Source organism: Scomber japonicus, chromosome 11, assembly GCF_027409825.1.
Source record: "Scomber japonicus isolate fScoJap1 chromosome 11, fScoJap1.pri, whole genome shotgun sequence".
In the NCBI taxonomy this organism is placed as follows: domain Eukaryota; kingdom Metazoa; phylum Chordata; class Actinopteri; order Scombriformes; family Scombridae; genus Scomber; species Scomber japonicus.
Genome location: NC_070588.1, coordinates 22,085,251 through 22,112,175, shown reverse-complemented (window position 1 = coordinate 22,112,175; position 26,925 = coordinate 22,085,251). Strand labels below are relative to the sequence as shown.

At 39.7% G+C, this 26,925-nt stretch overlaps 1 protein-coding gene across 3 annotated transcripts; it reads left to right on the top strand.

Moving 5' to 3' along the window:
- The first annotated feature begins 310 nt into the window (after window positions 1-310).
- LOC128367747 (target of Nesh-SH3) lies at window positions 311-26,842 on the top strand. 3 transcript variants are annotated; one of them, XM_053328376.1, is made up of 20 exons: window positions 311-598; window positions 7,459-7,638; window positions 7,756-7,824; window positions 7,913-8,045; window positions 9,101-9,291; window positions 9,839-9,882; window positions 10,694-10,742; window positions 11,722-11,787; window positions 16,369-16,557; window positions 17,357-17,422; window positions 20,144-20,206; window positions 21,040-21,159; window positions 21,532-21,621; window positions 21,764-21,976; window positions 23,149-23,254; window positions 24,352-24,431; window positions 24,999-25,028; window positions 25,152-25,310; window positions 25,470-25,592; window positions 25,678-26,842. In XM_053328376.1, the coding sequence occupies exons 1-20, from the start codon at window positions 490-492 to the stop codon at window positions 25,791-25,793; spliced, it is 2,196 nt and encodes a 731-aa protein (XP_053184351.1). In that variant the 5' UTR covers window positions 311-489; the 3' UTR covers window positions 25,794-26,842. The 3 variants fall into 3 exon arrangements, with proteins under 3 accessions (XP_053184351.1, XP_053184352.1, XP_053184353.1); XM_053328377.1 differs by lacking the exon at window positions 11,722-11,787; XM_053328378.1 differs by lacking the exons at window positions 11,722-11,787; window positions 16,369-16,557.
- Window positions 26,843-26,925: the final 83 nt, after the last annotated feature.

Here is a 26,925-nt window from a genome sequence, read left to right as displayed (position 1 = left end):
ATAAAAAGTGTCAAAAGGCCTCTGCAGATGGAAAGCAGGATTGGTGCAGACACACCACACTGAGCAGAGAAAAAAACCTGAAGAGAAATGAAAAGAGACAGAGAAGGGTGGGAAGTTTGGAGAAAAACCGTGCACTCCTTTTCCAGAGAAAGGGAGTGTTGAGAGAGAAGGAGAGATTGAAAGAAAAGGATGGGGGAGGGTAAGGGGAGTGGGTGTGTCTGCTTCCTTCTGTCCCCTCCCTCCATTATAGAGGTATAGATGGTGCAGGAGCAGCCTGCTGCATCCAGAAGTCCAGTCCAGTGAGCTGCACTAGTCCTGAGACCCACCAGCTCAGAGAAGTAGTCCAGCCACTCCAGAGTCCTGCAGCTGCAGCACACATAACACTCAACCTGTTAGAAAAGATTTATTCAGTCAGCAAGTTACCGTTGAGCAACCGTGTTGAGATCTCTGAGCTGTTACACCTGAGATTCACAGCCGACCACAGCAGTGATGATGTTTAGGATGCAGCAGCACTCACACAGCCTTCTGGTCTTTCTCATCATGGCCTTCATCGCTGGGATAGTTCTTTCTAGTCCCTCCACTCCTCGCAGAAGCAGAGGTAGGTGATATCAATATTTTATGGACATCCATATGAGTCACTCACCCAGGTGTGCATCTGACGCTTTGTCATCATCATGTTGATGCTTTGTCATCATGTTGTCCCTATACTGTCTATGACTCGTGCAAGTCGGGTGGACTAGATAATACAGTTTACTAATACTGTACAGTATGTATTAATGTGAACATATCTGTGTTTTCCCTGTGAGAGACTAATGAGTTTTCCATAGTTTTATCAATATGTCAAATGCCTCTGTCTTGTGCCAAATGCATGTTAGGCTAGTAAGACTGGCACTTGTCTTATATGACAACAGTCAAGATTTTGTAACTCCAGTGAACTACTATATACAAATTATATATAATCAAGTGATGGAAGCCATTTACAAATATTGTTTCCATCATGATAAAGAAGGTTAGAAGCTTCTTGCAATTTTCAGAGGAACATGCACACAATGAGCAAAAGAAATATGTAGATACATGTAAAGATGACATGTTTCAATCTCAGTGCTATTCTTTGGACATTTTCCTCCAGTTGGAATATGAATTGCTGCTAACATTTTAGAAGATGCATCCCTAATTACCACATGTGGAAACATAGCATTGTGTTTCTAACAAACTTGTTTTTTGTCCAGAAAACACAGCAAGCTACATCTGATCAGTATTACAGCACAGTTTGGAGTAGTGTTCAATTTCAATAGCTGATTCAAAACATTCAAGTAGTTATAGAACAACATTTTTACATAATAACTTATCAACACATTTTTCCCCAAGAATTGTTGAAGCTGTTTTGTTCTTGCACTGAGTGCAATAAAAACAATTCAAATTGTCTCTTCAAAAACAAATCACCTAAGTAGATTCAATAACAGATTGAAAGTTCTCTGATTCTTCCCAAAAGGGAAGGCGGGCAAGTAAGTTTCTTTTCAAGAGCCACCTGTCAAACTTTCAAACTGCCCTGATTAGAAACTGTGTGTTTTTACAATCCCTGTGGTTAATCCCCATTTCCCTGAAATGAGGTGAGCAGACACAGTGAAATAGGTCACTTACTGCTCACTGGGTTTAATGAAAGTGTTTCCAGGTTTGGGGTCAGGGGTTAGACTTGTAAACAACCTGATAGAATGACTTTCCTGGAACTGTATCTACAAAGCAGACAAGGTGTATAATTTGGCTAATTACTTCCATTTGTTGCCACAAGCAAAAATATTTTTCATTGTTTCATTCTTTCAACCATTATAGATATTATTACTGGACTTTATCAAACCACCTTGAAGAGTCTTTCAAATTCAACACAGACAGTGCTCTAGACACATAATTGCTTTTCAGTGAAAATGTCTCCAAAGTATCAAAAGAACTACAGAAGGGAGATTATCACAATGATGTCTTTGCATATAACTATTAAATATGTATCGTCTGCAAAGAAAATCCAAATTGCTATTTGAAGGATTTTATCAACAATACAAGGATAACCAGTGTCAGAGCTCCTAAATCCTTTACTACTACATAAAGTGTTTTCTTTTCCAACATAAAACAGACTCACTTTGATAAGTGGATTATAGCATATTGTGCCTCCTCGGTCTGATTAGGAATCTCATGACATTCTTGGAAAACAGCATATTTTCCACAAACGTTTGCCATATTCTCTCATTATCCCACTGCAAACACACTGAACTCTGGCTCTCCATCTCTAACTCAATGCTTTGCAGCCATGTTCTATTTTGTGAGTAAAACTTGGGGACCCTTTGAAGACTTTGATGGTAGTAAAAGTGATTTGAGGTGAGCAGGCTGGAGTCGGTATAGAGAGGTAAGCATGATGGAAAAGGCTGCTTCCTGTGCGTAACATTGTTGGCTGAGCTTGGCGCACAGACAAATCATAGTGTGGGAGCTTTGGGAGGTAGATGAAAGGGGAAATGTGTTTTTTTGCTTTGGAAGGACAGTTGTATCTCTGTTCTTCTTGGAGCTGGTTTTAGAATGAAACATGTTATGCAATTAAGTGAGTTTGCTTTCTTGTGTTAAAGATATTATAGGATAACAGTGTTTTCAGAGTTGTCAGATCTATGTTTTTAGACTATCTGTACTATGCACTTGCATTTATGGTAGTTATGAGTCTATATTTGAATCTGAATATGTTGAATCTATTTTAATACAAGACATTATTTACTACTAACCCACTTCAAGACAATATATGGCTTGGAAACTGCTGCTGAGCCAGGCAAAACACAGCCACATGTCATGCACAGATTAATGAGAGGGAAATATGGAGGTAGAGAGAAAAGTAGTGGAGATTAGAGGACAAGACAGATAAATTCAAAGCACTTTGGGAAGTTGAGAGAGGATCAGGTTGATGGAAAGATGGCTGGCGACACATATAGAACAGCAGAGATTGAGTAAAGGAAGAGAGGGATGGGATGGAGCAGTGCCACAGGGGAAGGGAAAACAGCTGTTGCTCAGTCAAATCTGACAAGGGGATATATAGTGTGAGAGCGGATAGACCAACATGGAAGAAGCCAAGGCAGATGAAAATGTGTGAGTACAATCCCAGGCACAACTCTCTCCCACTGGGCTGCAAGGTGAGGCCTCCTGGCATCCCCTCCTGTGAGTCTGAGAGGTGGGATTGTTCCTGAGCAGGATGGGATCAAAGAGGCTCCAGTTGAATTACAGTAGATATTTGCTGAGCTGAGTTACACTGGTTTGCAGGTTAGGGGTATTCCCATTAGATCTAATATAGGTCAGTTTAGCTGTCGTTTGCTCACCAGCTAAATGATTTTAAACCCTCTATGCTCTGGCTGGCACGGGGCTCAGAGAGATTTTCACACTTCATTGCCTTAAATGAAGGTGACTGTTTTACCAAGAGCCATAAAACATCTGTCTCTGTCTCCACAGTGTGTGAAGCCAAGTCTCCTCTTCCAGGACAGAAACCTGAGAGGGTGAAATACTGTACGCCAGAGCTGCATAAAATCACTTTGAGATTCAGGGCACCATGCACACAAATCCCGAATATGTATGTGTGTGTGTGTGTGTATGACATCTCCTGTTGGTTTAATTGATTTAAATGGATATGTATGTGTGTGACACATACAGGTTGAAGGTCACTATAAAGAGTTTAAACCCTCATTTGGTAAATCTGTAGATCCCAGCTGTGATGTTCAGCTGCTCTGACTCAAGACATACTGACATGCATGCATTATTTGGTGTCACTTCCATCCACCAAAACTACCACATTCATTTCAACAAAGAGAGGAAAGTTCTTTTCCATTGCATATTTTGAAAACAAAACAAGCCTTGTAGTCCTGCCCCAAGTTTTTTTTTCTGAGGCTTGCTTCAGATATTTATAGTTCATTAGTTCACACATCAGCACCAGTGGAAAAGTCTTGAGATGATCTCAGTGTATTTATTCTACAGCGTTTACTTGAATGCAGTCCTCCTCCTCATATGAACCGAGAGAGAAGAGAGAAATAGTGGGCAGAGCTTGCAGTGGTGATGATCTGTGGTTTGATAATGATAGTAAATCAGCATTTGGAAAGGTGATGCCAAAAATCTGTGCATACTGTAAAGATGCACTTAATATTTATTTCTAAACACCAAACACACATAAAAAATATCATGTTGCACTGAAGCTGAAAGTGAAGCGAGCGTGTTATGCTGACAACCCCATTAACCTACTCCCTTTCCCGAAGGATCATACATCACTGCTGATGATCCAAAATCGCCGCTCTGCTGAGCCAAGCTTAAGTTTCCACTTTGAGGGTGTTTCTCTTTTTCAAGCCAGCAGGATTACATTCTCTGGTTATTAGTTTAAAACAGGTTGAATACAAGGATGAAATCTTTATTAAATGATGTGGCATTGTTTATTGTATAATCTGACATGTTTATTGGCCGCTTGTCAGCGTTATGATTGATCTGCTCATAGAGTTAGCTCTAATTAATTGGTTGTTCTCTTAGGATGCATATGGAGATAGTCTGCTTGTGTCATGATGTTTTAATTGAAGGGATTAGTCTTCGTTGTGATATTTACAGTATATTATATAATATGCCCATCATTAGTGAGAATGACATTCATGGTGTTGTTTTCAAATTCGCCATGACCTGCAGATGAAATTTATTAAAGATGCAGATCCATTGTTGGCTATTTCATGGCATTGTATCATTTTCTCTCTGTTATAATGAATGTTTTCTTTCACTATGATGGATTGGATATTAGGGTTATGGGTTTAATTACACTGTGGCTACATGTCATTTGATGAGGCTGTAAATCACTGGTTTCATGAGTTTGACAGGGTTGGAGTCGCCCGTTAAACTGCCCTCAGCATGAATTTATATTCAAATAATCATCCATTATTTTCCTCACTATTCATCTGAAATGACTTGCTGCAGGCCTATGCAAACACACACAACATGACGTTGTGGCCTTGAGATATTTTCTGGCTAGCTAAAATGTCAATAGTTTTCCTTTGTACTGTTGTTGATTGATTATCAGGGCTGTGACTGATCAGTTCCCAAAGTCTTATTCATTTTACTCTGGAAATATTGATAAGTCCTAACAGTCCCTTAGTGATGTGTGGGCCAAATGGCTGGGCTTTGGATGCGTTGTCCTGGGAGCAGGCCAGTGTTTGCTTGTACTGGAGTTTTAAAAACGTGCTGCCAGACGTTTCCTAATGTTTCATATGCTCTGAGCCCCTCTCCCTGTGAGCAAAACCTCACTTGTGTTTTATTGGAAATATTGATGAGAGAAGCAAAACAAATGCAGTTTTGATAGGAAACACATAGCTGGAAAAGTGCAAGGGTATTTTTTAAATCCAGGGCTTCCCCGTCTTTCACTGTCAGTGTCTGTTTTGGCGTCTGGTAGCTGCTGGCATTATTCCTCATGCAAAGTTCCACTATTTCATTTAACACTGAAATATGAGCCAAGGACATGTGCTGTGCAGAGTATAGTACAAGCCATAACCCAGGCAGAAAGTCAATTGTTTTAAGCCTTGAAGACAATGAAGGGTGAAAGTTTATGTCCCCATAGACTCATTAGTGATTTCCACTGTAGAACTCAAAAAATTTAAATGACATAAACAGAGCTCATGGAAATATAATTAAATGTATGAATGCTTCTAAATTCTAAGTTGATTTGAGAAGGATGTGAACATTTGAAATAAAACGCACTTCGATCTAATAAAAACAGGCTTAAATTGACAAACTTGTGTATCAAATTGGCCTGGTGTGATTATTTATTGTTCTACATGTCCACGGGCCAGCTGTCAGTCATCAGTCACACTTCGGTCCCAGCTGCTTTTGTCTGAGCTTCCTGATGTTGATTTTGCATGCCTGTAGTGAATTGACTTATTGTTAGCATGCCCAGTTATTGGCTTGTGTTGAAGGCCACATAGTAGAAGCAAGTAATGAGAAAAAAATAAGCAAATTCATCCTTTCACTGTGCATGCAGAGACCTAGAGTTTTCTTGTCAATGCACTTGTTACAATCTGCTTCATTGTTTTGAGACTTGCTTGCTTAGGATTTAACACAAGCCAGCCACAGCCAAGAATGGTACAGTACATTCGGTGGGCAACAACTTCAGTTCAAAACAAGCATACTGAGTTGTGATACTGATAAAGACTACAATGATATTTTCTTGTTTGTTGGATGAAAGAAAAAGTTACATAGTATTAGAAAAAGATGCTTGACAAATCAAAATAGTTTTCATCAATTTTTTCTTTCAAGTCTTCATCACTCACGGAAATCATCACATTTTTGTGCATTCCAAAAATATATAAGTAATCAAGTCTGGGACGAAATATTCAAACACCTAACTTTGATTTACTTCTGTTTCTGTTTTTTCCATCTGACTCTCTGCAAGTCTCTGATCTTTACACATTCATTTCAGCTTTCACAACTTAAGCTCAAGTTCAAGTTGTCATGGTTACCTTGACCAAAAACATGAGCTCATCTGCAGCCTCTCTTGGCTCAGGATTACCAAGCTCCACCCTTTTGCGCCTGTCCTCATCTCAAATCTGTCCCGTGGCTCTGTTGATTGGGCCTGTGTTACTGTGTGGAAGTCGCTTCTGGCTTGAAACATGCATTTTGTATGTGTGTGTGAATGGGAAAATATGTCTGTCTGTGCATGTATTATTTCATACTGTTTTTTTAGTCAAATCGAATCATTCAAATCATGCTTGCCTTGCTGACCTCAAGGTTTCACAAGAACTTGATTCGCAATAACAGCATATCTGTTTCAAAAGCTACTTCTGAGAGCAGAAACATATCTTGCGCCTGCTAACAAGGAAGCTGCAATGTCTATAAAAGTCGTGTTCTCACCCAATTAGAAAACACACAATAAAAAGTGTTATTAAGTACGTCTTCTAGTGTTGTACTCCCTTAATAAAATCACCACTATTAGCTTTCGGAAAAAACTTAAACCTCAGCAGACATCTTAAACCAGCAGCAAGTCTGCTTTGTATATACTCCTAAAGTGCTTGTTAAGTGATGGAGAGCAGAAGTATTCAATCAGCTAAGGCACAGGATGTTCAAATAAAAGTATTTCTGTTATTCTGTGAACTATTCCTTGCAAGCTTTTCTGGTTTTATAAAAAACAAGACTAAAATGGAGAAAGAAGTTTGTTTCAGGGTACTGCACTTTGTGACAGCCTTTCCTATATTTTTGCAGTATTTCCTTCATTTATATCTGATAAAAGTTTTAATTACTTTGCTTTCTTGGTTGCTGTCATTGTGAAATATAATGTCCCATGAGTACTTTCATGAGAAACTGCAAGTGTGGTTTAGAAGCCAGAGCATTGAATCACAAGCGCAGTGATCTTCTTAAAAACAAAACAAGACTAACCACTTGAATGAAAACATGAAACTGTCTCTTCTCCTGCCTCTCCAGTGAGACGTCAGAACATGAAAGTCCGCATCAGTGCATCAGGAGACACCATCGTGATGAAGTTTTTGCGTCCCAACACTGACACGAAGCTTGAGGGCTACATCCTGGGCTATGGCAGCAGCATGTTCTCCAAACAGTTCATTCAGCTGCCTGAGAATGGACAGCCTTATGAGACTGAGTTTGGTGGGTTCCACAAAGAGACAAAGACCAGACAACTATTGTAGATTGTGTTTTGACTAGTTTGTTTTTGTGGAGGCTCAGAGGATCTGTAAAACTAACCTTTAGTTTCTGTTTTTATAGATGCTGAACCCAAATACCTTATTGCTGTCCAGCCCATTCCAACCAATGAGGTGAAAAAACAATGCACAGGTAATACTTCTATAAGAATTTAATAGGAAATGCAGAGATGAAACAAGGACACTTGGACACTTATATGATAATGTTCATTTGTTCTCAGGTAAAGTAGAACTGGAGAAGCCGCTTCACTTGGTCATTGGGTCAGTGACGCCCACTTCAGTTCTCCTGTCCTGGGGGACGCTGCTGAAAACCCCCTATGAAGGCAATGTTATGAACGACTGTCTTGAAGATGGGTGAGCTTACAAACTAACACACATGCACATTTTCTTCGACAGCTTGATTGTAATACCATATTGCAAATACAGAGGGGCAGGTTGGTGCGCATTCATTGATGTGCTAAAAAAAAAAGAATGCAAAAGTGCATGAGGATTATTTTTCAGACTTTTTCATTTCATGTCCGCTGGCTGTATTGTATTTTTGGAAAGCACAGAAACAGATGGTAAAAGGTTAAGTCACTCTCTCTCTCTCACAGACATTTGCTGCAGAGTCTCTGGTATAACTGTATAAACAGTATATGACTCCCTTAAGTCTCTCAGGTTACTGAGCAGTGGATCCCTAACAGACTGTACACACAGGTGTTTAGGACAGACAACCCACGCAGTGTACTGTATGAGACAGTTTTCCTTCTCTGAACACAATCTTCTAATTGAATCTTTATGCAAAAAGCCATTTTGGAAGAATAGGATAAAAGCTTGATCTCATTCTGCTCTGCCTTTTGGAATTAATCTCATGTTGCTTTTATGTCTAATATCAGTTTCATATGCATCTTCTGAATGAAAACATTGGCCCTTTTTGTTGGAAGAGTATTTCTGTTACAGCCTCGACACATTGTATCCTGATTGTGCAATTCATACTACAGCTGTAATACAGTGTTAAACACACTGGAAACCTTAAGATGGACATTTTTGTATTGTATGCATTCATATTTCTTAAAAAGACCATACCGTGAGATCAAATGCCTAATCCTGCTATCGTTAGAACATTGTTAACATTGTTAGAAACGCCATACACCACTGAATAAGACAAAACAGTTGACATTTACATTATCTAGAGGTACTTCATTAGTTCTAGTGTGACATTGAAACTGTAAATGTCCCTAGCTTTAAATGCCTGGGAATTCCTCGCAAGTCTCCTCACACAAACTTTTAAAAACTTTCTTCTTTAAACTTCTTGTTCATCTAGATATCACATCACCTGGATGAAAGATATTCTTCATAGACAAATTTAGATGTACTGTTTATCTACATATACAATCAATACGCTCTATTCTGATCTGTCTTTGGCCCAGACACTACACAGTGCGTTATCGGGAGAGGAACAGGAAATGGAACTACCAGACCTGCCCAACAAGTGAAACAGTCATTGACAATCTGAAGCCCAATACAGTCTATGAGTTTGGTGTCCAGCCCAACAGTAAGGATGGCACTGGATTGTGGAGCAAGCCAGTCATTCACAACGTCAGCACGGGGGGAGATGATGGTATGTTTGATGTTGTTTTTATATGTTCCCACTGAGTGGTGACTCAAAATTCTTCAAGTGAGAAAAGACAGAGAAAAGCATTCTTGCTGCTAAACTCTGGCCTATGATTAAGCAGAATTTGTCAGTATGATTGCCAAATTTCTGGTTATCTCACAGCTCAGAAAAAACCTGTGCATGTATCTGTTTGTTCAGTTTATTACGGAAAAGTTCTTTTGCAATTTTAGCAATGTTTTCCATCTTTTTTAATGTTAATTCATGATGACAGATGTTAAGTGTCCCCCAATTAAGTGGGAGTGATCACAGTGACATCAAATGCATTTACAATATCATATAAACCCTTAGATACTGAACAGAGTTACCAAATCATCATGTGGTTTACTTGTATTAACCCAGTACTGAGGAACCCTCTCATTAAATCATCTAATATGAAACACATGTTGAGCAAAGCATGTTTAAAATGTGGTTTTATTTAATTTCTTCACTTTCTATTAGTTCCACTGTATTGATTCATTTACATTTTAAAAAAAATCTTGTGTTGCGTTTCTAGAGAAGGCCACCAGGAAATTCGTCAAACGTCCTGTCAACCCTGTGGTATGTACTGGATGTACTATTCATTTCTTATAAAGGCATAACTAAAGTATTATAACTTAACATTATAACTTGGCCTTTTTGCAGTTTTTTTTCTTTACGGCCATATTGTATTAATATGTGGAAACAGGTGGTAATAGTAGTAGAATATGCTAAATGAAAGATGTGACAGTAGTGCGACTGCAAAGGTACACTTCTTCTTTGCAAAATAAATATTTTCGGGAACAGGGTGTGTATTTGGAACAAGAAATATGCTTTCAAGTCCATGTTGTGCTCTTTAGTAAGTGTATGCTATTCTCAGGGTTGTTTGCCTCATTAATTTTCCATCCAACTGCTGAATGGAAACAGCATCAGTGCAGCCAGGGCAGGCCAAGCCAGGAGAGCAGTCTGTAGCTCGCTAACTTCTGGAGTGGAATAAAAGAGAGAAAAAAAGAAAGATGAAGGACAGTGGAGGAGCATTGTAGAAAGAAGCTGTGAGGAGAAAGGTGGCACAGATTATCTGACAGTGCAGAGCTGTTGTGTCATATGCTGCTAACTTCATATTCATAAAGTATCACAGCTGCTAGAAATCAGACACAACACCTACCCCTCAAGAGGGAAACTTTGAATAACAGTCTTCTCGCCAGGGAGTTTACCAATTCGACATGGAGCAGAGGTTTTAAGAGTTGTGCAACAAAGACAAAGGCAGAAAAAATATGGTTTTGAAGACAGAGTGTACATTTAGAAGTAGTACATATTGTTATAAGGATACTTCCTTAAATGACATTGCACTATTCACAAATTCTTCTGTGTCTTCTTGTCTTTCAACCACCAGAAACCCTTAACGCCAGGTCCACAGTCCTTCCCCTTTCCTCCACGCCATGGTAAGCCAATAGAGACACGCTGTTTTTGGTCAAACCTACTGAACCCTACTTAATACAGCAGCAGAGTTTTTATAATGCACTGATTTATCACTGCCCAGAAATGTCTGTTTCAGCCCTTCTCGCTGACCCTTTCTTTAAGACTCAGCACTGGAAGAATTTTAACTTGCAGAAAAGACCTCATCATAACCAGTCTCATGTTTTTTTTCAAATCCGCAGTTTTCATTTTGCTGTTTTATTGCAGGTTCCATGACCTCTAAAGCTGTTTTCAAACTGTGTGATCATGAAGACTGAGCACAACATGAATAATATACAATATTACTATATGGAGACCAGTATACAGATATATGAACAATAAATTCAACCTAGTCTACCCAGAATTGTGTTTATTCTAATTAGTGATTGAACCCACTCTACCTTTTGTTAAAAAGCTTTTAGTTTCCTACACTTAACTAAATTGTTCCTTAGGTGCCTGGCATGGATAATATAAGATTAAAGATTTGATAAATATTGGCTGTCTGTATTATATGCCTGATAACATTGAAGTACACAACATACAGACGAGGGACAAATTAAAGGAAAAACCATCAGAAAGTGTCTTAGTAAAGTGTTGGACCACTATGTGCCACCAGAACATCTTTAATGCAATGTGAACATTGATTCACATCATTTTCATCATCAAACCATTCAGTGACTCCTCATCCCCTATGGATGGGGACATTGTCAGCCTGGACGAGACCACTCTCATCAGGACAGAAATGTTTCATCATAGGATAAACTCTGAACAACTTTGTGTTGATTTTCAGTGACCCTCCACAGCATTCAAGGGGTCAAGCATTCAGGCCTGTACCGGTTTTTCATTTGATTTGTCGCTTGTCTTTATTTTGCTATTGTAATTTCTCTTTCCAACTCTTTTTTTTAGGACTCAGAATCTTCAGTGTTGACTCCTTGACATTAATCTCTTCTCCCTTGTCCTTGTCAGTTCCCCATAACAGGACCCAGGGCAGAGTGCCCCTCTCCCGGAACATAGCCCCAAAGACAACCTTTGGTAATGCATTTTCTGACCTAAAGCTTAGTTCAGAGGTCAGAAAAAATCTTAATGTTATGTCTGACTATTATGTCTTTATCACTATCCTGCAGGAAATCTTAGCTCATTGTTTAATGAACAGAGAATAGTTTTTGTACATTCTACAGGATATACAGTAACAAGCTTTCTTCCATATCCACTAACGTACACTATATTTCTCAGCTCCAACCACAGCTACTAGACAGGATTCTCTGTCGACCCCTGGACCCATAGTGCCTGTGGTCACCAAACAGCCAATCGGTAAACAGTGAATAATGGTTTTCAAAAAGCTTCATGGCTCTCAATCGTACTGCGTGCAATCATAGACTTGGCAGTCTGTAATTGAGAGGCTGTCAATAGCTGCATGAGCAAAAGTGGCATGCTCTGAACAAGTACAGTAACTCAGCTAAGCCCCCCCCCCCGGACTTGAGCAGATGGTGTCAGCTGTTTAATCAGGTTAAGGTAGGTGGCCTTGGCTGCATGGCATTTTCATAAAACTACATAGCTCATAATGATTTTTAATTATGGTTTTAAGGGTCTTTTATATTTGTCAGTTATTTTTTACAGTGATTGATTTATGACGATATATCAACTCTAATTAATTACAAATCATAACTCAAACTGTCAATCACAGCCAATAGTACTAGAAAACTGGAACAATGAATACCATTTATCCACTTTCACCTCATGTCATGGGTTCCTGTTCCCAGTCCACCAGAAAGTTGCAACCTTTGATGAGCACTGACAACCTTGCATTTCAGTCAGATAAATGATTTCTCAAATATAATCACTGTATTTTTTAAATTTCTTGTCTCTTATTTGCTGTTTGTAATTTCATCAGTACCAACTCCATCAGTCCACAACTCTATTCTTGTTAATATATTAGACTACTCAGTTAATATATTAGACTACATGTCTGTCAGTATGTACAATATGATGGTTCATCACCATGTTTGCTGATTACAAACCTGAAGCTTTTGCTTACAATGCAGTGCAGTCGAAGATGTAAAGTCTGCATGACAAACTGCATGCACCAAACATTCCTCTCTCCCCAACAGGAACTCCAGCAGAATCTCTCTTAACTTCTTCTTTACTTTCCCTTCCTCCTCTTATATTAATCTTTTATTATATATACTGTATACACAATTGCCCTTACTTGTTATTACATAAAGCCAGAGTTTTGCCACACACATGCTTTGCCCCAGTTTAGACCTGGATATGTCTGAATACAATCAAATAGGCCAGTTGTCCATCTTGTGTTGAAGTGAAACTGTAAACTTGAATATCATAAAACCCAATTTGATATTTTGTTGCACTTTGTTCAGCATTTGAGGTCAACTTCATAGTAATTAACTTAAAAATGATTGACCCGAAGAGTACCTGAATGCACCACCACCACAAAGCCTTAATTTCTTAAGGCTTTGTGGTGGCCTTAAAGACTTAAGTCTTAATTTCCTTTTAATAAAGATAGTGTGTAATTCCATGAAAAAAACAACAGTTGACCATTGTTGTAATTCCTGTTCAGATTCCACTGAACTAACCAACAGTCCCCCAAAACAGAGGTATTTTTAACATTACATGCATATAAGTTGAGTACAGATATTATGGCCTGGAATACCATTTTATATATTACTTGTTTTGCTTTCCTGTTGTTTTTTTCACTCTCTATCTAATTTTCTAACATCCTCTCTTTTTTCTATCATTCTTTATAACTGAGGTGAGCATCTGATCAGATTGAACAATCAATTTAGAATGGTCCATCAAAATCCCACAGCAAGCGATCAATCAGCAACTATTAAACCCTTATGTGTCATTGCCTCTTAGAGGCACAGCCAATGGATTTGGATGGCTGTCGCTCACAGGCATCCTGGCCATGGTAGCTGAGTCTGTCTGTAGTAACACGGTTGTTACATTGAAAATACCTCCATATGGTCTGTGTGCCTTTGAAATTGGAGCCCCTCTGTCAGACTAGTGCCAGTAGAAGTTATTGTGTAACCTGTGCTTTAGTCCAAGATTATCTGTGAGATCTGTGAGTTCTCAAGCCAGTAACTGCTGGCACTTCTGCTGATCTAAATTTCAGCTGTTCAGCTATTGCCTTTTATGTCTTGCTTTTGTCATTTTCTAGATAATAAAATAACATAATGTTTTATTTTATTTTGCGAAATAACCTTTCCTACAGATTATCATATTTGAAATAATATTTTACAGCACAGTATTGTGGCATCACTGCCATATTTTCTCTCTCTCACACCACCTAGGAGGAGACCTCTCCAGATCCGTCTTGCCTCTTCCCCTGGAGGTCCCCCTACCTCCCAAGCCACGCCCTACAATACACATTTCAGCCACTATGACCTCTGTGCCAGACCCCCAGACAAATGTGGAGAAACATGGAGGATATCCCCTGAGTCATTCACAACAAAATCCCCAGTCCCAACCTCATACACAACCTCAACCAAAACCCCAACTACAGCCACACCATCGTCCCCAACATCAGCCAAAACCCCTTCACCCAAAGCCTTTCTCAACATCCCAGCCGTTGTATCATCATCAACCTGAACCCAAACCTCAACCAACATCCCAGACCACTGTCCATACCCTGTCAAAAAGTCAAACGCAACCTCAATCATCACTCCAGCCCATAGTCCAGACCCTAGGTCAAACACCACCTCCACCAACATCCCAGTTCATACCCCAGACCTTAAGTCAAACACCACCTCCACCAACATCCCAGTTCATACCCCATACCCAACCTCAATCACAACCCCAAGCAACACCACAGCCCCAACGTCAGACCCAAACTCAGTCACAATCTCAGCCAAAGCCACATACCCAGCCTCAAACCACACCCCAGCTCCAGTCTCAACCACAACCTCATTCAACAACACAACCAAAACATCACATACAACCACAAACACAACCTCAACTAAAGACCCAGACCAAGACTCAACTGCAAGTTCAACCCACTTCCAAGCCCACATTTGTTGCACATCCTCAAAAACTTCATTCAACACCTCAGGATTTATCTCAGACACAGGCTCTACATAAGACTCACACCAAACCCCAACCTCAACCACAATTGCAATCTACAACTCTGCCACAAACTCAAACACACCCTCAACTAGTGGAGCAATTCCAGCCCACCTTCCAACCTCAACCAAAGGCTGACCCACAGTCTCAGCCACAGCCACAACCAAAATCAAAACCAGAGCCAAAAAAGGCCAAGCAGCCTAAAATATCTCAACCAAAGAATAGGGGTTTCCAGCTGAAGCCCAAGACACAACCTCTACATAAGAGCCAACCCAAGCCCCAGCCACAACCTCAATCAAAAAATAAGCCAAAGCCACAACCTCAACCAAAGGTCAAGGCCCTTCCCATACCTGATTTTCAACTCACTTCCCAACCACAACTTCCACCAATGACCCAGACACAGTCCCATTCTGAACCTCTCCCCAAGTCACACCCTGCATCTAGGCCCAGTCCACAGCCTCAACCTGGGCTTCAGTTTCAGCCTAAGACCAGGACCCACTCTACTCCAAGGCAGGGAGTCCCTACGGGTAAAGACCCTACTTTCTTCCAATCAGAAATCCACACTTAAGTATAAAGACCTTATCTTAAAATACATTTTAAAAGGGGCATATTAATTTAAAAAATTGGTTGTATATGTATTGAGCTTTAAAAAAAAAAAAGATATTGTTGTTGTCAGAATCTAGTGAATAAAATCTATCAAATTAAGATTTTCAGTTCATTTCAATGAGTTGCTAAAATGTTTCCGTGCAATAGACTATTTAGCAGCCTTCTATACCTTAATTAGATGTTCTCAACTGGTAAAACAAAGTTATCCTGTGCAATTTAATTCTGTCTTTCAATCAGAGTTCGGTATTGTATTGTTAGATGTAAAAGTTGGCCACTTCTGTGTGTTAAAATCACAAAAAATGCCCTTTCTTGCTACCATTGATTTAAAACCAACCATCGTTGCATGTATTTTAATATATAAAGGAAGGACATGCCCCTTTTAAAAGTTAAACTATATTTGTATACATAATATCGTAGATAAATAGTGAGTTTTCTTTCATACAGCTCCTAGTCCACCAGAAGTGGGCAAGCCTCTACCAAGACCTGCCCTGGCTACAGAGAATGCTGGTAGTTACAATCGTGGTAAACACCATGACAAGTTTGTCCCATTACCATCTCTGCTTTCGTCAAACCACATGGAATCGAACGCTTTCAGTTGTACTTCAATCCATTGGATGATGTCACTGCTTCCCCATCTCCGTCTCCATTCTTATGCCCTACACACCCCACCCCATCATTGTCCCTGCCTCCATGTGTGCCTTCATTATCAGTCCAACACACTCACCTCACTCCTGCCCATTCACAACCAGCACAGTCTGGCTAACTTTTCTTTCTCAGATTTCCATTTATGCCTCTCTTTCATTTCATTCATTGTCCACTTTTCTACATTATTTCACTGATGTGCAATATCATTTATTCCATCCAGGTAAAGCTATAAAGCTCGGAAGTGGATCACCCCTAACCTCCCCAATTGCCTTTCTGCTCATCTAGGTACTGGTGTCATCAGATCCTCCATTGCTGAAGTCCCTCGTTTTCCCATTAGCTCATCAGCTCCTCCAGCAGGAAGAAACACAACGTTTTCTCGCACCCGAGTTCCTCCTCTTCATTCCTCTCGTGTTGTCAGACCATTCCCTCAACTCAAGACATTCCCCTCTTCTCACAGCTCCAGCACACCTGGGGGTAATGGAGCACTCTCTTCCTTTCCTCTCAGTCCCTCTTCCCAAGCAGCTACCTCAGATTATCCTCTCCTGTCAGCACTCACTCATGCTTTTGTCTGCAGCTGTGCATCTACAGAAGAAGACAAACAGACTCGTGGCTCTTGAGTCAGCACACAATCTGCATTTGAATGCATACATGTGTACACACTTGAACACTTCAACCTTTCTCCCTGTCACTCTATCTTCAGCTTTATCTCCTGTTCCAGGCCATATGCTCCCCACGTTCTGCCACATGTGCTCTATGGCCCTCTCTTTCGGTGTGTATTTCACACCTTTACCACGAGCAGCAGTGGCGTCTCTGGGGTCATGATCGTTAACATGATTTATGGTCCCTCTTCCTGGCCGGGTGGGAAGTCTGGCCACAGCACTGGCCAGGACGCACCACATTTTACACCAGCCATGCCAAGCCAAGCACTGGGCAGACAGTACAGTCGCCAGAGCCAGTCTCTCTTTTTCTTCCTCTCTCTGTATCTCTTCCTCTCTCAAACTCACCCGCACAATCCCCAGAGTTATAGAAGAATGGGGAGCGAGTAATGCCAAAAGATAGAATTTATGTTTTGAAGTCATGCCAATTCCGTTTGTATATCCAGCACATCTGTAAAACCAGGTTAAAAACACAAGCATGTCTCCAGGTGACATTGAATAGTGAGACAGGCAAAAAACCCCAACTTTTTTTCTTCTCTCTGGCTCTCTTCTTATTTGGTATGTTTATTACACTGACACAAAAGATTTTATAACAGACCTTTTTCTCCCTCCAACAGCCGATGGGACGCATCATAGGGGCAATGCTGTTCCTAAACCTGGGGGGTGGTCCAAAGACAAACCTGGTAAAGATAAACCAAGATAATCACCTTTCAGTGTCCCTCACTCACTAACCCATGAGGCACTGTTATGTCCTGTCCCACATAGTCACACTGATATGTGCTTTTGTCACAATCCTCTCATGCTTTGTGATTTTCAACTTGCCTGTCAGTGTGTTGTTTTGTGTCTAGTCGTGGTCTGTGTTTTCAAATATGTATAGTCCCAGTAGCACGGACAGAGACTGAAGCCATATAACTCTAATTTTTGGCAAATACTTGTCCTCTCCACATTATTTAGTCTACAGCACATATGAATTTGTAATCAAGAACTGGTTTGAATTAGTTTTAGAACAGCTTCAGCCTGCTTGTTGTGAAAGGTGAATGTGGTCTGCCCTTTTTTCTTGGTCAATCACATTATTTCCATTCTGCCAGGCAGGCTCAGTTAATTAAAGTAATTGAATCCATCTCAAGTAGTAATGCAAACCACGTCTGGACCACATAAATTAATCGTGACGCTTCGCTCACTCCTTGTTGCTTGGAGTTGTGAAGAGAGGTTGTGCTTCAGTCCCATGTCACAGCTGGTGTGTGTTATTTCTGGAAACTTGGGTGGTTTCAGAGGTCTTCAAGGAGTCACAAGGCTCTCTGGAAGCACCTCTACAGAAAAGAATGGTTGTTTTGCCTGCCACCTTGCACAAAGCTCCTAATGACCATTTATACCTTTTTTAAAAAGACCAAATCTATATGTAGTTCATGTTGCTGCCTTTATGAATTAAATTAATGATTTGAAACTGAGTTAGAAATAATATAACATCATAACAGCACTCTGCTACTTTGTACAGTAAACAAAAGCTAGTGCAGAACGTGCTTTGGCAAAACGTGAATTAGAGCGTGTCCTCGACAGTTTTATTGAGCTCAGATTCACATTGGCATTTCAAATTGAATCTGTTTCAAAGCTGTACTCATAGTGGACTGCAGGTGTGTAATGGACAGTGTCCATTCATGAATCCCATCCATGAAATGTGAGTGTGTGTTGCAAAAACAACAACCCCTGAGACACTGGTATGTATTTCAGAGGGAATATTTTTCTAGTCTGAACATAAGTCTCTGTTTTGAGTGCTTGTGTTTTCTCATTCTTACCCTGAAGATGAAGTTATCTGACAGAAACCAGCACTCAAACCACTGCTGCTGTTTATAATTTACAGATCTGAACCCGAGGCCTTCAATGCATCAGAGCCTGATATTTGGGTTGGTTTACTGTTCAACAGGAATTCAAATACATCCACTGTAGAAATTATAGAACGTAAACCAAATTATATTTTAAAAGGGTGTAGATGTATTGTTGACATATGTATAATTGACATCACTCAATATCACATTACATCACTATTGCTCTGTTTTCATTCCTTGCCCAGTTAAAGCATTACATCACTTTTTTGAGGCTATCAGTCCTTCATACTTGACATACTCGTCTTTTGTGTTTGTATATGTTGAGACTGGCATTCCAAATTACTGCATCACCATATTGTGAGACTTCATGTGTAAGCATGTTTTTGCCTTTAGCATGTGTTATTCAGAGGCACTCTTTGAATATACTCATGTGTTCATCAGTGAGACTTGTTGGCAGATGATGTTTTGTTTCTCTTGAGAGTATAAACCAGAGATTCCTGATTTATGCAGACTAGGGGGAGGTCAACTCCAGCAATGCCCAGGGAGGAAACAAATCCAAGACAAATGTTTTTGAGGTGTTTTTGGCCTTAGACATCGCTAGCTTAGATAATTACAGAATAGTGTTGTCAGAACGAGCACTACTTGATCTCTGAGATAAGAGTCACAAATGGCAAAGGGAGTGGATACTCTGGAAATCAATCCCAACTTAGATATAATACAAATAACAGCTTAGATATGAAATATGTAAAGGAAATTTAATTTGTCAAGACTCCCAGGGCTTCTCCAGCTCCTTTAAGATATCACAACAAGATTTAGTAAGATTTACTGGTTTAATTACATTAAATCATGGTTAAAAACCCTCATATTAAGAAGCTGACTGTGACAGTTTGTAGCAAAGATGTTTTCATTACAAAGCCTTGCACTGTCTTGTGATCACTTATCCAGCTCATTAAAGCCAACTCCTTCCTTGTGTTCAGTTTTGATTGAAACTGATCTGGTTTTCATCTCATAGCTTGGCTTGAACCTAATTTTATTGTGGCTTTGTAATGCAGGAATGTTGTGGAAAATTCGGTGGTCCTTATCCAAAATCATTTTTAATAGTCAAAATCTGACAACAAAAAAACCCCCTATTGGATCTGCTACCTTGCTCTCATCTTCAGGATTAATTTTTTATAATTTGTTGGTTATACCTCTGGAGAGTTGAGTAGTTAAAACAGGTTTCAAGGTAGTTTAACACTGATATGGTTTTCATCAGTCACAGACCATGGCAGTGCTCTGCAGCAGCACTTCACATGCAATCTGCTTGGCTTTTTATGTGCTTTATTGTCATTTGTATTATGCCTGTGTGTATGTGTGCGCACACTCATTTCACAGCGCACAGCATTACAGCAGTCTCTTGCATTGCTTAACGTCTGTTTTCATACCCATGAACGTGACATTCTTTCATCATCATTGCACAATTAAAATAACCATCAACATTTGTTTTCAGTTGTGTATCTCCTCTTCAGTGCCGACCACCTGCTCTGTTTCAGTTGTGATTCTAAATCTGAAATGGACTCTGTTTCCCATGATTCCCTGCAGTTCTGCGTCCCTCTATTCCTGTCAACAAGAAAACCAACCTGGTGGGAAAACCTAGTGAGCATGGTGAGGCCAACAGTGATGGCTGCACTGAACACTGCTGCACCTTTTCCTCTATACTGTAATCATACAGACAACAGCTTAGCCTAAGCTGCTCCTTAAGCCAGTGGTACTTCAACCTCTTCTTTCACACTCCTCTTTCAATGCAGAAAATATTATGAAACATGACACTTATTTTGTTGTTTGAATGAAGCTTGCTAAACTGAATGTGCTAGCGTGAAAGCACTCTTGTTTTGTTTATTAGTCCCACATGAATCACATTTATTCAATATTAGTTTCACTCTACATTTTTCCACAAGGTCATGTTGAAATGCTGTAATGCTTCTAGGACCAAGAGGCACTGCTTTAAGCTATCCTCTGCAAATACAACGTTCTCACAACTGTCCACCTGCGGTAGCTTGCAATAATATCTACAAGGTGTCCTAATGCAGCAGCATTTACCTAAACATTACAGCTCATCACAGCTGTCTTGTCGTTTTCTTGGGTTGTCGTTTTCACTTGCTGTTTTCTCTCTCACTCTTCTTCATCTGTGTGGCTCAAATGGTTGTACTTGTGTGCGTGTGTGTGTGTATATGTGTGAGAGAGAGAGAGAAAGAGAGAGAGAGAGCATCTGGGCACCCTTGGTGTCAGTAAATGTATTCTGGCAGACCTTTTTCCCCTTTAAAGAGCACAAGAGATATTACACAACAAGCAATCTCTGATCTTTCAGCAGCCAGGAAAAGGCCACTGAGTTGCTCAGTGAGGATGGCCAGAGCAGATGGATCACAACTGTGTATGACTGTGAGTCAGATGATGAGGGTGAAGAACTGATCTCTCCTCCTCCTGCTCTCTGTCCTCAGATAAACCCATGGACCTGAAAGGAGACAAGGAGTCCATCTTGAAGCCATTCCCACTGGTCACAGCCAAACCCAAGCAAGAGCGCAGACAGCACACAACCACCTCTGCACCGGCCCTAAACAGTATGAACACTTTTAATATCAATGAAGAGCGATGCAACTCATCATCATAGCTTCTTTCATATATGGAGGCAAAATGACCTCCATGAATGTGAGAAACTGAAAAAGCTGTGAGTATGACAGTATGAGACAATGCATACACCTGATAATCAGGTGATGCAGCTTGGGTTATGTACCATATAGTAGTCACAGAAGACACAGGAAAAGTGTTGAATATTAAAAGGCAGACAAATAGCCAGAGTGCAGGCCAGAACAGGTGCTGGGCGGGCTGGTTGTTGACCTGGGCCAGAGCTGTAAAAATAAGGACAGAAAGAGCTGCCAGGGACTGCTGGCACATCAAACTAACTCCAAGCCCTCTCACTGTTTCCTTTTCAGGCAGCCGTTTTGACCTAAATGACAATTCGTCTGTATTCAGTTCCTTGCCTGCATCGGAGTTGGACATCATGGGAAAGAAGCGCTTTGTCGGTAAGACTTCATCAGGGCCATTTTACCTTTCTACGACAGATTAAAATGCTTCATTATTAAAATTTACAGCTCTGTAAGCAACACAATTTGTGTTTTAAGGCTGGGATATGACATCAATAACTCATATTCTTATTGTCCACAGCTCCCCATGTGGTCTATAAGACAGATAAAAAGCCAAATGAGCCATGTTCTATCACGTCCTCCCTCGCATACTTCCCTGATGATGAAGAGGGCGGTGATCTGAATGTGACTGGTCCACCCCGCATACCACCATCCAACCTCACTGTGATGACTGTGGAAGGTTGCCCGTCTTTCGTCATTCTTGACTGGCAGAAGTCTGACAATGAAACCAGAGGTACAGTAACTGCAAATGAAAGGATGACTGACTAAAAACTGACTGAATTGATTATTTTGATTTTATACCTTCATAAAACCCTTGGAAACATGTTTTATGAGTGACAAAGTGATGGTCATGGATAGTTGAGTCTGTTATGGATGATGCTGTGTGTCCATTTCTAGAGGTTTTACAGATATATGTGAATGAAACCATTGTCTTATAAGGCATACATGATAATGGCTTGTGAGTAAAAGTTTAGTTGATAAGTATTTTATTAATGCTCTATAGAACAGTAAAAAGAAACTTATATTAACAGATCTTGAGTTGTCAGGATGAACTGTTAGGCCACTTCCAGAAAAGGCCAAAATGCATTTCAAAACAACTTGTTCAAAAGGTACCCAGACAATATAGTATCACAAATCCATAAGGTCATTAGGCCTTTACTGTCTGTTAAATGCATTTAGTTTGTATTTTCTTGCACTGGAAGCATTTTAATGTTACACCATCATATTTTGAATATTGTGGGTTTGATGAGAGAGCTGTGAAAACACAAATGTGATGGTTGGGGTTGAAATGTGACGTTAAAAGTCATCCAATGCTTCCAAATATGTTTTACTATTACTTTCTAATGATGGTTTGTGGAAAGTTTTTATATGTTGGCTTTACTAATGGTTAAAGATCCCCTCCAGGAGATATAAAAATCCACTGCTTGGAATAATATTTTTTGTCTGATCTGTTTTTTCCTCGAAAAATGTTCAGTTACTTTCTTAAAAATCCTTAATATGAAAAATACTCCTTCTCCATCATTGAAAATTCTCCTCCACTGTCTCCAAAGTAGTTGTGATGTCACAAATCATGCTTGTAGGTACACGTCTTATACTCAGATTTAAGCTTCAGCAGATGAATTTTTAAACAGATTTTAGTTTCAAATTCTAAATCATTCTGCTCAGTGAAGCTCAAACATCCATCTGAAGGACCAAGAAGAGAAAAACATTTTGACTGGAGGAGGACTTTAGAAATCATTTAGTCAATACTTTATGGTTCAGTAATATGTTGTGATGTTAAAGGGGCAATCCATCGATTGAGGAGTGAGAAATAATGACGTTGATAATGTGTAGTTGTTTAGAGTTGAAATTTGGAGTTTTCTCGTTATTAAAATCACACTGGGGATTTTTCTGCTCCTTCGTTAGAGTATGAAGTTATATCCAAAACTCGAGGACCTCATGGAGAGGAGGTGTCCATACTGACGACCAACCAGACACACACAGCGGTAGAGAATCTCAAACCAGAGAGCAGGTACGTAACACAAAACTGCTGTTAGACATTAAAGGACTGGTTCACAAAACAAAGGCTGTCTAACAGTCAGATGCCCAACTGACTGTTAAAAGATGCCCTTCAAATGGGCTTTCAATGTAAGTGATGCGGTCCAAAATCAGTGTGTCCACACAGTCATTTTGTGCAAAAATACATCTAAAAGTTGTTCAGCTTATTTGAGGCTTCAGCAGTCTGTCCTAGTCATATCAAGTGGATGCTTGCCAGATTTACAGTCCTTTTAGCATCAAATTCCTTCAGACAGTGTTTCCCTGTTGAGCTGTGGTGGAAGGAAGCACAGAAACAAAAACAGGGACTTTGGGACTAAAAGGACTGTAATGTTGAAAGACATCTACTGGCTTTCACTCATTTGGACACGTCATGAGCTTCAGATAAACTTTTAAATACATTTTTGCACAGAAGGAGGACTGTGGATTTTGTCCTCCATCACTTAAATTCTATATCTATTATAAATTTCAATGTTCATTTGGGCTCCTGACTATTGGGAACCTTTCCTCTAATATGTCTATTATCATTTTGTATCTGAACTCATCATAATGTTTTTCTTTCTGAAGTCTACCATGTACAGGATATATATATATATATAAACCTTTAGCTTAACAACCACATTATACTTGAAATGCTGGCTTATTACATTAGAACAGTTCACCATAGCTTCAAATGCCCCTCCACTCTACGCAAGACTAAGTCTACGCAATGAATCACATTTGATTTTTCACATGCAAAGTGGCCAACAAGGCACGAAAGCTGAGTAAATCTGGCTGGATTGGGTCACTGAGTTTTTAATTAGATCTCAGCATCTGGACTCTCAAAACTCACCAGAACCTTCCCCTGGGCTGAGCGCAGCACATGGAATAACCATCAGCTGCGTGTGTTTCTGCGTGTGTGTGACGGAGTGTGTGTGACCCTTCTTACTTTGCTGTCCAAAGCATGAAAATATTTCAGTTGTGGAGAAGGGAAGAATTCAGATTGAAAACTCCTAAAAGTTTGGATTACACATTTTATTCCTTTTTTCTGTATGTCTCAAATTTCTTGTTCTTAATATGTAATTCTTGTTTCAGTTATGAATTTCAAGTAACACCAAAGAATGAGCTGGGAAGCGGACCCTCCAGTGATCCTGTGTCTTTCAGCACAGAATCAGGCAAGTTTTTACAAACCATGTAATTCATTTTAACTATAGGAGGAAATCCCTGATGTGTTTCTCTTACATAATTAGTTGCATGTCAACACCACCATATATGAGGTTAATTATCAGATGACGATTAGTGTTGCATAGCATCCCAGAAGGTGGGCTATTAGGCAGTTGTTAGTGTAATGATTTCAACATGGCAAACTGATCCCACTGATTAAGACTCAAGGGTGTTGTCAGCTTACCAGATGTCATCTGAGGTTTCTAACAGAGGCATATCATCCACCTGGTAATTAGAGTAAGCTCATTTAAAAGCTGAATTTGCACTGATTGTTGTGCAGCTTAAGTATCAACTATTGTGTTTTTAAACTCATGATGAGAACACTAAGAAGGTAAAGCATTGCTGAACTGGTGTCTTGCCTCTGTGCAATCAAAACCCTGCCTTTATGGGATAAACACTGTGAGTACGATGCCGAACTGGCTCTAATACAAGTTAGGGTTCATCTAAGACGTCTCAAGGCTGTGCAGTCATTTTAAGTTGTTGTTGTTATTCATTGAAACTTTCCCTCACATTTGTAGCGGATCCTCGAGTCAGTGAACACGTTTCAGGTAAATATGGTTATTTCCCCTCATTGTCAGTTTGTTGCAGAAAAGTGATGCCTTTTCAAAATGTTGAATGTTCCTTAGTTTAACATGCATTAAGCATTTTTGCATCTAATGACTTCCTCACAGGAAAAGATGCCATCTGGACTCAGTTCCCATTTAAAACCGATGCCTACTCTGAATGCAATGGGAAGCAGTATGTCAAGAGAACCTGGTACCGAAAGTTTGTAGGTATCCAGCTCTGCAACTCCCTGAGATACAAGATCTACCTGAGTGACTCTCTCAATGGTAACTACAGCCCACTGAAACATTGACAACTAAGCAGCTTGTTAGGGCCACCAGCAAATTACAATTACAAAAGGGGAAACTAATTACAGCCTCAGATTGAAAAATGGTCATGTGCCATTATTTTTAGCCAACAACACACTTTCTCTTCTATCTCTGTAGGGAAGTTCTACAACATTGGTGATCAGGCAGGACATGGTGAAGACCACTGTCAGTTTGTGGACTCCTTCCTGGATGGACGGACTGGCACCCAGATGTTAGCTGACCAGCTACCAGGCAGACAAGGTATTTTGGTTTACCATATTCATTAATAAATCATAAATACAGGTCTTCATTATGTAGATTTTAAACCTGTCACTTCTTGTACCAGGGTTCTACAGAGCGATGAGACAGGAACCTGTTGCCTTTGGTGAGATTGGAGGGAAGTCACATGTTACTTATGTAGGCTGGTATGAGTGCGGCACACCCATACCTGGGAAGTGGTAAGAACTCCACTAGGCTGTCTAGGAAGTATGACTTCCTTAATGGTGAGGAAGAGGAAGAAGAGGAGTACCAAAGACGCCTGACCTGGCCCAAGGGGAAGTGGGCCTCTCTTTCATGTTACCATGGACACTGTAGAAAGGTCTCTCTGTTTGAACTCAGCCTACTCTCCCAGGTATGAACCTGTACAGGACTATTAGGTGTCACACAGCTCTATGGGGTGTAACATTGGTCTTAATTTCTCTATTTATCAAACATGTTACAATGGAGGAAGAAATGAAGGAGCTTGAGTGAACAAAAACGCTGAATATACCGTAATAACAGAGAAAATGTTGGGAAGCTGGCTCCCAAAATGTAATGACTTGTATGATATTATTTATCAAGGGATTGTTATTGAATATCTTGTGTGTGATCGGGCTTTTGAGAAGAGAAAGTACAAAATACTTCCCAATACTTGCATGGCTATGAACACACACATAGATTGATCATTTGTATACAGAAATAAGATGCCAATCATATACTGATTGTACATTTGGATGCTGTAAAATACAAGAACGCAAGTACACACAGACATGCAGGATAGACCTTCTGCTGGCCCTAAGGGATTATTAGCAGTTACATTTTGCACAGTATTAAACTTTTGTTCATATATGTATATGGTGTTAAATGCAGTATGTGTACCACGGATCATAGATAATAGTTTTCAAGTTTGAATGTCATTTAATAAATGTAACAGCTTCAGCCAAATTGTTGATCTATTGTGAGAAAGCCAAAACTTCAGATGACTTGGAAACAGAAGAATTTTGTATTTTTTAATGCCCATGCAGTCTTTTCCGGTATTTTATAAAAGAATAAAATATGTATTAAAAACGATTAACTGTGCTTCAATGTGGAAATGACAATTTATGAAATGATAATTTATGTTTTTGTGTTCAAACATGCAAAATGTACATAAAACTTTAAAGAAACTTAACGTTTTTTCCACATCTGTTATGACTGCAGTTGTTTTTGATGTACCATGTAGACAATGATCAGCAATAAATCTTGTTTTTATATTTACTGATATTCTTTTCCATTTGACTTCAATTCCTTTTTAATTAAAGGAAAAGTTGACATTTTGGGAAATATCCTTCCTTTC